This window comes from Haliotis rubra, unplaced genomic scaffold (genome assembly GCF_003918875.1).
Source record: "Haliotis rubra isolate DU_JTF1 unplaced genomic scaffold, ASM391887v1 Scf131, whole genome shotgun sequence".
Classification (NCBI taxonomy): domain Eukaryota; kingdom Metazoa; phylum Mollusca; class Gastropoda; order Lepetellida; family Haliotidae; genus Haliotis; species Haliotis rubra.
Window position 1 is genome coordinate 1,157,058 of NW_025765237.1, and position 12,350 is coordinate 1,169,407.

The 12,350-nt window shown below is 43.0% G+C and overlaps 1 protein-coding gene across 3 annotated transcripts; it reads left to right on the forward strand.

The window, feature by feature from the left end:
- The first annotated feature begins 635 nt into the window (after nucleotides 1–635).
- LOC124267422 lies at nucleotides 636–7,410 on the forward strand. Of its 3 annotated transcripts, XM_046702339.1 has the most exons (3): nucleotides 4,391–4,528; nucleotides 5,412–6,319; nucleotides 6,582–7,410. In XM_046702339.1, exons 1-2 carry the CDS (start codon nucleotides 4,478–4,480, stop codon nucleotides 6,294–6,296), a joined length of 936 nt encoding a protein of 311 aa, XP_046558295.1. In that variant the 5' UTR covers nucleotides 4,391–4,477; the 3' UTR covers nucleotides 6,297–6,319; nucleotides 6,582–7,410. The 3 variants fall into 3 exon arrangements, with proteins under 3 accessions (XP_046558296.1, XP_046558295.1, XP_046558294.1); XM_046702340.1 differs by lacking the exon at nucleotides 4,391–4,528 and adding an exon at nucleotides 636–674 and having other exon boundaries at nucleotides 5,412–7,410; XM_046702338.1 differs by having other exon boundaries at nucleotides 5,412–7,410.
- The last annotated feature ends 4,940 nt before the right edge of the window (nucleotides 7,411–12,350 follow it).

A 12,350-nucleotide genomic window follows, 5' to 3' on the forward strand; every position in this document is an offset into this window, starting at 1 on the left:
AATAAAATAAATTAACCAAGTTGCGTTAATATTTTGAATGATATTTTTTTTTGTAACTTACAAACTTAAAGCCCACGCGCAAGAGGGAGTGTATTTCGTATAAGGCCCAGAGTAAAAAAAATACATAATTAATATAATAAATAATAAATATAACACATCAATATATAGCAGTGAAACATGTAGATTTCTCTTCAGGTAGATTGCTAGGCTTACTTACAAACTTATGAACTTATTGTCAACGTGTTGTGCCTGTGTAATCGATGTTCATTTCATTGTGGGGGCGGTGGGGTAGCCTAGTGGTTAAAGCGTTGGCTCGTCACGCCGAAGACCCGGGTTCGAATCCACACATGGGTACAATGTGTGAAGCCCATTTCTGGTGTCCCCCCGCCGTGATGTTGCTGGAATAGTGCTAAAAGCGGCGTAAAACCAAACTCAGTCAGTCAGTCATTTCATTGTGTGGTCCAGAGCGCCGTAATGTATCTGTAATAATGCCAGTTGGCTCAACCCTTATAACAAACAGCACTGCCTACCAGGACAGACTATCTCCCACCCATGTCCGGCTACGCCTGAAGCAGCCCGGACTATCTCTCACCCCGGACATTTGTTTACGTGACAAGTTAGAAATAGCTCATGAGTCAACTTGCTTGTTACGTCACATTTAAGCCGAGGTGAAGGTAAGCAGTCATATTGCTGCATTCATTGCAGTTCATAGTTGCTATGTGGACCTTCCACCAGTAATTATATGGAGTCGTACAGTCAGTACGGAGTATTATGACGTATGATGCATTAAGTCTGTAGGGTGTCAGCGTTATAACCACTCCCGTGCACATTTATGCAGGTCGGTAGTTGAAACAAAATGGACGGTACGATCGAAAGAGGCGACTAAGGGGATCAGAAAATCAGGTTAGGTCACGTGGTAAACTGCATGTCATCGAATCCAAAATTGCGTGGATCGATGTCCATAAAGTCGATCAAAAGATTGTCTGGTCGATTAAATACATACTGCAGTTACAAAACAGCTGTGTATGTCGTTAACAAACAAACAAACGAACATGACTGTGTCTTTGTCAGCTTGGCGAGGACAAGGTGATCTGGTTCGGCGACATGTGCATCATGTACCCCGACAGCGTGGACCATTGCTCCTTACGTCACCCACTGTTTTGTCCGATCCAGACTTGGCTATTTACAGGCCTCCGTCACATAATGGGACTATCGTTGCCTACGATTTTAAAACAAGAAACACACAACCAACAACAACGCCAACAACAACAACAACAACAACAACAACAACAACGACAATGCAACAACAATGCCATTTTAAATACAACACCTGTACCTATGTTCGTTATGAAAGTTGTTACAGTGGGCAGTTATCTAGACTGGCAAAGTCTCGAAGAACGTGTTTGTTTCGTTGGAATTAACCCAGTCTCGAGGCATGCACTACATCTTAAACAAATTACCTATTGATGCAATAGACAGCCTTGTCTGTGACTGCTACATCTGAGGACTGAGGACCACCACTTTAAACTGAGGTATTGTCAGCCATGTATAGTGCAGTATATCTAGCAGTTGTCCTGAAGCGTCGCTGCAGCCGAATGTAGGTCACGTTGTGGACTAACTCCCGTGCGCAGCAGCTTGGGAACTCATTATGCAACTACTTGATGTATGTTTCCAAGTGCACAATAATAACTTTATAGTTGATATGTATGCTTTGTCAAATAATGACGAACAGATTTGTCACTGTCAAGGTGTTTTGTACCTGAAACTGAAATCTCGCATGTGATTACGTTTCGTGACTGTTTCCGTGTCAATGAAATCTAGGATATAATCACGTGCATTGTAACTGTTGTCGGTGACCGTGTCAGTGAAATGTGTGTTAAACGTTAACGCCTGAGAATATACAGTCTCGATTATCCTTCCTACCAGATTGCACTGGGCGGCAAAGTAAAACAGTGGTCGAAATATTATACATGAATGAGTAAAAATCAACGACCACACCAGGTGTTCATGAAGTACCGGTAACAGCCATCGTCCACACAGTTTGTAAAAAGTGTATATTTCTTACTAAACGTCCCACATCAATATTCCTGTCGTAGAGGCGTGAGAATCCGGTCTGTTTCTTAGGCCAGACAATCCATTGACCAACAGCATTAACATCGATCTACGCAAATGGGATACGATGACATGTGTCAACCAAGTCAGCGAGCCTGACCACCAAATCCCGTTAGTATCCTGTCACGACAAGCATGGGTTACTGAAGCCCCGCCTTCACAAGAGCCATATTACTTGTATTGAAAACCTACTTATATGTCTTACACTTAATGTCACTATTTAATGTTAATAATAATAATAAATGCATATTTTTAATGCGCCCCTTCCACACCCTAAGGCATGCTCAAAGCGCTACAGAATATTTACACTGGAGTATTTACAGATGAAGTTATACATAATATACTGAGAAAAGGTGGGTTTTAAGTCTGGACTTAAAAATGCCAATTGTGTCAGAGCCTTTTAAGGCACATGGGAGAGAGTTCCAAAGTACAGGTGCAGAGTAAGAGAATGATCGGTGTCCAAAGGATGTCAGTTTGTAGGATGGGATGACCAGTCGATTTAGTGTGTTTGAGCGCAAGTTGCGTGCGGGGACATACGGATGTAGGAGTTCAGTCAAGTAGGAGGGAGCCAAACCATTGAGGCACTTGTATGTCAGACAGAGGATCTTAAAGGACCAATTCTGGCCCTAACCGGTAGCCAACGCAGTTCTTTCAACACCGGTGTTATATGGGAACGTTCAGAAGTCTTGCTGGTGATGCGGGCGGAAGTGTTTTGGATCTTTGAAGCTTATCAAGGAGTTTAGAACTGAGGCCTGAAAGGATGCTGTTACAGTAGTCAAGCCTAGATGTAACAAGAGCTCGAACACGGGCTTGAGTTGCAGCAGTTGTCAGGTATTGCCGAATGTTACCAATGGATCTTAGGTGAAAGTAGCAGGTCCTGCTCAGACGGTTAACATGAGCATCCAGAGTCAAGGAAGAGTCGATGTGGACACCGAAATCCGTAACAACATCAGAGAAACTGACGTCAGCGTCTGCGACTGTAAGGAAGTCGGTTTTAACCTGGCTAAGTTGTTGCTTTGTACCAATGAGAACTGCTTCTGTTTTTGTGTCATTAAGTTTAAGCATGTTTCCTGTCATCCAGCACTTGATGTCCTGCGTACATCCAGCGATGCACTGAACACACGTGGAGAGATCTGACAGATGAAATGCTTTCAGGAGCTGGTTGTCATCAGCGTAGGCATGGTGAGAAACTGTGTGGTCAGTAGTTATCCTTCCGACATATCCGGTATACAACAAAAACAGGACTGGACCAAGGACTGATCCCTGTGGCACCCCACATGTGATTACAGTGCCTTTTGATCTCTCAGTGCCAACGACAACATATTGCTGTCGGTCAGATAGATAAGACGTCACCCATTGAAGGGCATGACATTCAAGTCCGTACTGTTGTGTGAGCCTGGACAAGAGTCTATGGTGATCGATTGTGTCGAAGGCTGCAGTGAGGTCCAACAACACTAGGGCAGCAATCCTACCATCATCAACAGCACAACGAAGCTCATTCGTCACTTGAAGTAAGCCAGTCTCCGTACTATAGTACTGCCGATACGCTGACTGGAATTCATCAAGCAGAAGATGTTTAGAGAGATGGTCTTTGAGTCTGACATGCACAGCCTTCTCAATTATCTTGGAAATGAAGGATAAATTTGAGACAGGCCGAAAGTTCTGGAGATTCTGAGAGTCAAGATCAGGTTTCTTTAGCAGAGGTTTGACTACAGCATGCTTAAATCTGTTTGGAAATACACTACTCTCCAAACACGAGTAGACAATTTTTGTAATGCTTGGCAGCAAGAAGTCAAGATGTTGAAACAGAAGTTTAGTTGGTATTGGGTCGGAGTCGCAGGTGGTAGGCTTTGAAGATCGGATAATTGATTCAATGTCCTTCGGGGTGAAGGGTGCCAACTGTGTTAGTGGATCGCCTGTGAAGAGAGGTTCACTGAAACACCTATCAACTTCCTTGGCTGAAAGTCCTTGTCGAATGGTATCAATCTTTGAAATAAAAAATGAGTTGAAGGAATCTGCAAGTCCCATGTGACTCAGTCCGGGGGGTACTCTATCACCATCACCTCCTTTACCAAGCAGGGTATTCATAAACCTGTAAAGTGATGCAGGTTCCCCATACTATTCTGTATACTGTGAAGACAATATTTTCTTTCAGTGGAGATTATTAAAGAGGTGGTAGCCTTTGGACACTGTTGATATATCTGCCTGTGAATTTCAAGGCGTGTCTTACGCCACTGACGTTCTGCTCTGCGCCGCTGTGTCTTAGCGTGCCGAATCAACTCGTCATACCATGGAGCATGAGGACGGAGTATCACATTCTTCTCAACTGCCGGAGCATGTTTGTCTAGAAGAGATGTGAGGGTGTCATGGAAGAGCTCAACATGGTCCTCAACATCAGGGGGAGGATCAGTGAGGAGGTTTGAATTAACCAAGTCAAGTCTGAAACTATCTGGCTGAATCTTCTTGATGTTTCGACACATCAAGATTGAATGCTTGTTGTTTGGCTTAACTAAGTCAATAGTAAAGAATGCATTGAAGTGGTAAGACATCTGGCGATCGATGACTTCAACGTCTTTGATAATACTGCAGCTGCTGTGTGTGATAATCCAGTCGAGAATGTTTCCAGATTTGTGTGTGGCGACAGACAGATGCTGGGTAAGGGAATAAGTATTCAGTAGCTGAATGTATTTCTTGACCTCGGACTTCTCATAAGTTTTAAAGTGCACATTAAAGTCGCCAAGAATTACTGTATAGTTTTTGGAGTGTGTTGCGAAGAGGGTAGATAACGCAGTAGAAAGTCATTGATTATTAGTTTGTTTTTCGCAGAGGGTGGGTGTCGGTAAATACACACCAGGCTCAAGGTAGCCTGTCCAGAAGTCATCACAACATTCATGTTCTCAAAGGATTTAGAACTGTTTCCTGAGTCACTACGACGGACAGTGAGGGATTTTCTGTGCGATACCACCTCCACTTGCATCGAGTCTAGGGCAGTGGAGGAGAGAACGGGACACTGGTGTCATCTTAACTTCATCACCAGTGTTCCTTAGCCACGTTTCAGTTAGAATAAGCACATCTATGTCATCGTCAATAATCATATCAAATATGGCAATAGGTTTGTTTCTTGATGACTGAGCATTCCAGAGGCACATTTTAAGAAATGCTGGAGGCTTTATAGGATGCATCTGAATGAGATTACTATGGTTAATTCGATGCCTCTACACAGTGACAACTACATAATAAGCCTATATGTTGACATTGATCCTTGTAATAAAGACACGTATGTCCATTTTTATTTTTTAGATCATGCTGGACGAAAACGAAGCGTTTGCTTTCATCGAAAAGAAGCTGGATGTCCCCGATCCTAGATCTAAACTGTCAGCAAGCAAGCTTGACTTCCTCAATTTCTTGATTTTGAAGATGCAACACGCATTTCCATTTCAAAGCGTGTCTCTTATTGCCGAGGATAAAGACACGCGACATCGGCCATCCTTATCGGAGATCGGTGAGTCTATGTCCAGTGGCGTGGGTGGTCTCTGCTACACACACAACGTCTTCATGTTTTGTCTGCTTAGAGGTCTAGGCTATAAGGCCTTCTTTAATCACTGCACGGTGACGTCTTCGGTCACGTATCCCAACAACCACGTCGTTGTCATCGTGAAGGATGTGAAGCAAACCGGCGACATCTACCTGTGCGAGGCAGGTATGGGACATCCAACATTCCAAGCAATTTGTCTGAATTTTATTAAGGAATCTCCGACATACAACGACTCGTACCTGGAGTACAAGTATATAAAACATGAAGGGAAAGTAATGCGCATGCACGGGGATGGGGACTTCCGGTCACAAAGTGAGCTTCCGTTTGACTTTTATGTCGGGAAATTTAGACGTTTCTACGAGTTGAAGCTTGAACCTTCCGACGAGTTGTCTGATTTTGATGAACACTTCGATCATGTTTACACAAACAAAGCAGCATCACCGTTCCACGTCAGTTTAAGGGCATTAATCTTCAAAAACAAACGAGCCACTGTGATTGTCAACTCACGTCTGATGCTGGAAAATGACCTTCGCCAATTCGACGTCACCAATCTGGAGACTGATGACTCGCTTCGAGAAGCGTATTCCACTCATTTTCCTGCACTTCCTTCTGACATTGTTGCGGCTGCTGTCGCGAACTGGAGGAAGTAAATGACTGGCGGGGATACATGTCCTTATTAGGAATGACTAAGTTAACCACAGTGTTATCCTGGTATGAAAGAAAAGAGTGCATCAAATGGGAGAGGTTGAACTGTGATGATAAAACACATTACAACCAGAGTTGAAGATTCGACTGTTTAGTAATAGTCAGTTGATACTACACAGTTTAATGCCAAGTTCATGACAGAATTAGTGTCACGAACAAATATTTTTTTACACGGTTTTGCATAACAATATATTCAAGAGAATAGAGCATGACAGTTTGACCAAACCTTATTGAAGTAGTCTCTATTACAATTAATGACAGAAGTATACTTTTTAACTTGTAAAATTCAGTGAGCTCCTACTGTATGAACTGGAATGTTGGTGGGTAGTTATTATTACGAACAAATATTGAGTTAGTTGTGCATTAACGCCGCTTTTATCAATATTCCAGTAATATCACGGCAGGGGACACCATAAATGGGCTTCACACATTGCACCCATGTGGGGAATCGAACCCGGGTCTTCGGGGTGACAAACAAACTTCGTAACCTTTAGGTCACATAACAAAGTGAGGTGCTACTACATTGTTAAAAATGACACTCTTGAAATACCAGACACCTGAACGACCCATTGGGATTTTACAGATGAAGGATACAATGGATACCCACGTTGGAAGAATCTTTGCCTCATCCCGGAAACTTTTGAAACGGTTTAGGCAAACTGGTTGGACATTGGTGACCGGAACAGGGAGACCGCGGGTCACCACGCCATATCCGCAACCGCTTCCTCACAGTGACGTCATCAGCCTCGCATGGATTAGGTCGGCGGACCAGCACAACAGACCTGACGCACGTTCTATAGGACGAATGGAACCGCTTACCACGTGATCAGGCGTTTTGGTTTAGTTCGATGTAGACTTCATGCATGTTTGGAGGCACGGCTGGACATAAGTGACAAATTTTGTAACTGGAACCATTTTTATGTGTTTGAGTAAAGTGTGACGAAAATGTGGACAGCCGAAATTTACACGCCAAGTGGATGTCTGTGGAACAATATTTGACAGTCGAACGCCAAGTTTCAGGTCGTCACTATTTTATGAAGTTGTCCATTTACTAACTTGACCTCACCTTATGGTGTTTTCACGTTTTAATCAGAGGCATTGTATTCTGGCGCAGTTTCTTTTGCCTTTCAGTATATATTTAGGCCATAAGAAATTGATGAAGTTTGAATATGGCAATATACTACAATGTGTTATGGGATATAGTGTTTCCATTTTCTTCATGGTGTAGTGGTTAGAGCGTCGGCCCGGAGAGCGGAAGGTCGTGGGTTCGATCCCCGACCGCGTCATACCAAAACACGTTAAAATATGGTACTTGTTGGTCCCTGCTTGGCGCTCAGCATTAATGGGTACAACAAGGACTGGTCGGTTCGGAGTCAGTATAATGTGTCTGAGTGGGGTATTCATGCTTCACTGCGGCATGGTATCTCAGTAGGCAAGCACTATAACAATAGCTTAAGTCTGGGCTAGTACAAGCAGCCGTACATACACATACACACGCATGCACGTCGTCATATAAGCGAAATATTCTCAAGTACGACGTAAAACCCAATTTCACCTCACCTCAAATAATGTTTACTAGTGAAGTGCAAGTTCAATTCAATTCAATTCTTTATTGTCTTAAAGGCCATAGGCCCATATACAAAAGAGATACATCTTGACAATGGCATATATAATCAATTTTCTAACTAATCAATTCTTTTCTTAACAAAAATGCATTATAGATAAATAGAGCAACGTTGTGTTGTTTGGGAGGTTCTTTGCAGGATAGTAAGGAAGACAATAGATTAACGTTGATTTGAGATAAAGACAGTTGCGGTAGATACTATTTCTTAGATTTTCATATACAGGACAAATAAACATAAAATGGAATTCGTCTTCAATAATGAAACAGAATGGACATAATCTTTGTTTTTTTCCCATAGAAACATATCTTCCACGGTTAATTAATAAATCATTAAGGCCTAATCTAAACCGTATAAAAGCATTGCGAACATTTCTGTATTGAAGGTGAACAAGATAACACTCTGGCTCAAGCAACGACTTAAATTGACGATATGCATCATATCGAGAACTTTCATTAATAGTTGAATGCCATTCCTGCTTAAACATATCAATAGCCCGCATACGAAACTGTTTAATAAACATATTTGCATTGCCAACTGTCTGTGATAACCAAATACAACCAAAACCATATCTAAATAGTAAGGTGCGAATATGGGATGTCCAGTTATTCTTTCCAAGATAATCAAGATGTAAAAGCATATTGAAAGCCTTTTTAAGTAAACGGTGTTCAGGCATATTCATTATTTTACACCAATATTTTAAACAACGACAATAAGATGATATGTACAATGGGAACCTCCCACATTCACCATAAACCATAACATTTGGTGTTGACAAACCAACATTTAGAAACTTTTTACAGGCAAGCAAATGAATTTTTTCTATGGTATAATACTCTTTAAAACCCCATATTTCAGATCCATACAGTAAAATCGGTTGTATCTGAGAGTCAAATAATTTGAAGTAAATAGTCGGTGGAACAAGACCGAGCATAGGAACAACAGTGAAGTTGTAAAAGAGCTTTCTTTGCTCTCCTCGCCAGGTTAAGTACGGACTTATTCAGATTCATCGTATGGGTAAACAATATGCCAAGGTATTTATAATCATTCACAACATTCATGCGTTTATCTTTAAAAAACCCATTTCTCTCTAGCCGACAAAGGACCACCTCTACGGAATATAACGATGTTTGTTTTATCTAGATTCACACTCAACTGCCATTTATCTGTATACGCTGAGAGTATATCTATTTGATTTTGAAGAGCGATTAATGTTGTATAAATACTTGACTAAACAGATAACTCATGAAGACAAATGTCATCATTTTCTCTAACATTAATCATATAAGTCTCTCATTATTATACGGCCTCTCTCATTAATCTCTATTATACGGTCTCTCTCTATATTAGCTCTATTATACGGTCTCTCTCTCTATATTAGCTCTATTATACGGTCTTATAGTCTCTCTCATATTCGCTCTCTCTCTCTATATTAGCTCTATTATACGGTCTCTCTCTCTATATTAGCTCCCATTATACGGTCTCTCTCTCATATTGGCTCTATTATCTCTCTCTCTATATTAGCTCTATTATACGGTCTCTCTCTATATTAGCTCTACGCTCTAGCTTATACGGTCTCTCTCTATATTAGCTCTATTATACGGTCTCTCTCTATATTAGCTCTATTATACGGTCTCTCTCTATATTAGCTCTATTATACGGTCTCTCTCTATATTAGCTCTATTATACGGTCTCTCTCTCTCTATATTAGCTCTATTATACGGTCTCTCTCTATATTAGCTCTATTATACGGTCTCTCTATATTAGCTCTATTATACGGTCTCGGTCTCTAGCTCTATTAGCGGTCTCTCTCTATAGCTCTATTATACTGGTCTCTCTCTATATTAGCTCTATTATACGGTCTCTCTCTATATTAGCTCTATTATACGGTCTCTCTCTATATTAGCTCTATTATACGGTCTCTCTCTATATTAGCTCTATTATACGGTCTCTCTCTATATTAGCTCTATTATACGGTCTCTCTCTATATTAGCTCTATTATACGGTCTCTCTCTATATTAGCTCTATTATATATTCTCTCTATTATACGGTCTCTCTCTATATCGCTCTATTATACGGTCTCTCTCTATATTAGCTCTATTATACGGTCTCTCTCTATATTAGCTCTATTATACGGTCTCTCTCTATATTAGCTCTATTATACGGTCTCTCTCTATATTCGCTCTATTATACGGTCTCCCTCTATATTATCTCTATTATAAGGTCTCTCTCTATATTAGCCATGATTTTGGAACATTTAGGATAGCATATTCTGATATTTCTTGTTCATCAAATGACAAAAACCCATTGAAATTACATACGTTTTACTCTGTGAATCTGATTGTCAAACTTCTTTTTTACAAACCATTCAAGATTTCTGATTTTGACATAAAACGCTCGACGTTATTGGGTTGATAATATTATTTCTATTGAAAGTGGCCAGGCAATTCCGGGCTGGCAGAGGGCTCTTACTGACAGCTCCACATCGTGGTCAGAGACTGAGATGGACTAACGTCGTAGGCGGCTCTTACTGACAGCTCCATGTCGTGGTCAGAGACTGAGATGGACTAACGTCGTAGGCGGCTCTTACTGACAGCTCCACATCGTGGTCAGAGACTGAGATGGACTAACGTTGTAGGCGGCTCTTACTGACAGCTCCACATCGTGGTCAGAGACTGAGATGGACTAACGTTGTAGGCGGCTCTTACTGACAGCTCCACATCGTGGTCAGAGACTGAGATGGACTAACGTTGTAGGCGGCTCTTACTGACAGCTCCACATCGTGGTCAGAGACTGAGATGGACTAACGTTGTAGGCGGTAACCAGAGCGGCTAGGGTCGCCTTCACTTATGAGAACTGGGTCTGTCTGTTCAGAGCTAATGGAAGCTATTTTGAAGCGAAGGAGGTCGTGATGTATGTTGGGTGTTATGGTGTCGGGTTGAATTTGTTGGCAAGAGTGAACGCCACTGGTCATGGCAACGTACATATGACTGCATATGACTACGTGGGTGACATAGCTGTCTTACCACTTCTACAACAGCTGCCACGTAGTGACCTTTATCAGCATGACAACGTCAGACCCCATGCAGCACGAATTGTACAAACATTCCTTGCAGCCAACAACGTTAACGTATTGCCGTGGCCTGAACACTCCCCAGACATGTTCCCCATAGCACTCTGGGATGTCATGGATCGTCCTGCTCGACAGCGACAAGGACCGACAAGAAGTGACCCTACAAGAAGCATAGGCCACCGACAAGAACTGACTCTGACCCTTCAAGAAGTATAGGACACCGACAGGAACTGACCCTAGCACTCCAAGAAGCATAGGCCACCGGCACGAACTGATCTTGGCCCTCCAAGTAGTATAGGCCACCGACAAGAATTGACCCTGGCCTTCCAAGACGTAAAGGCCACCCACAAGAACTGACCTTGGCCCCCAAGAAGTATAGGCCACCGACAGGAACTGACCCTGGCCCCCAAGAAGTATAGGTCACCGACAAGAACTGACCCTGACCCATCAAGAAACATAGCCCACCGACAAGAACTGATCCTGGCCCCCCAAGAAGTATAGGCCACCGACACGAACTGATCTTGGCCCCCCCCCAAGAAGTATAGGCTACCAACAAGAACTAACCCTGACCCATCAAAGCATATAGGCCATCGACAAGAACTGATCCTGGCCCCCAAAGTATAGGGCCACCGACAAAAACTGACCCTGGCCCCAAGAAGCATAGCCCACCGACTAGGGAACTGACCCTGGCCCCAAGAAGCATAGCCCACCGACAAGAACTGATCCTGGCCCCAAGAAGCATAGGGCCACCGACAGGAACTGGCCCTGGCCCCAAGAGTATAGGCCACCGACCCTGACCTTTGAAGAACAAGAAGACCCTGGCCCCTTGGCCCTCCAAGAAGTATAGGACGCCAACAAGACCACCGACAGGAACTGACCCTGACCCCTTCAAGAAGTATGGGACCCACTGACAACTGACCCTGGCCCTCAAAAGAAGAAGCATAGACCACCAGACAAGAACTGACCCTGGCCCTTCAAGAAGCACAGACCACCGACAAGAACTGACCCTGGCCCAAGAAGCACAGACCACCGACCCTGGCCCTTCAAGAGAACAGACCCTGGCCCTTCAAGATAGCACAAGAAGTGACCCTGGCCCTTCAAGAAGCACAGACCACCGACAAGAACTGACAAGAGACCCCCTGACCCTGGCCCCTTCAAGAAGCATAGACCACCGACAAGAACTGACCCTGGCCCTTCAAGAAGCACAGACCACCGACAAGAACTGACCCTGGCCCTTCAAGAGCAAGAACTGACCCTGCATAGCCCCCGACAAGAACTGAGAAGCACAGACCACCGACAAGAAC

Excerpts from the sequence above, each read along its gene's own strand:
- LOC124267422 (XM_046702338.1), top strand. The coding sequence starts at position 4,478 with ATGGAAGAGCTCAACATGGTCCTCAACATCAGGGGGAGGATCAGTGAG. Across the intron at positions 4,529-5,411 it reads GGGGGAGGATCAGTGAGGAG|ATCATGCTGGACGAAAACGA; the intron begins GTTTGAATTAAC and ends TTTATTTTTTAG.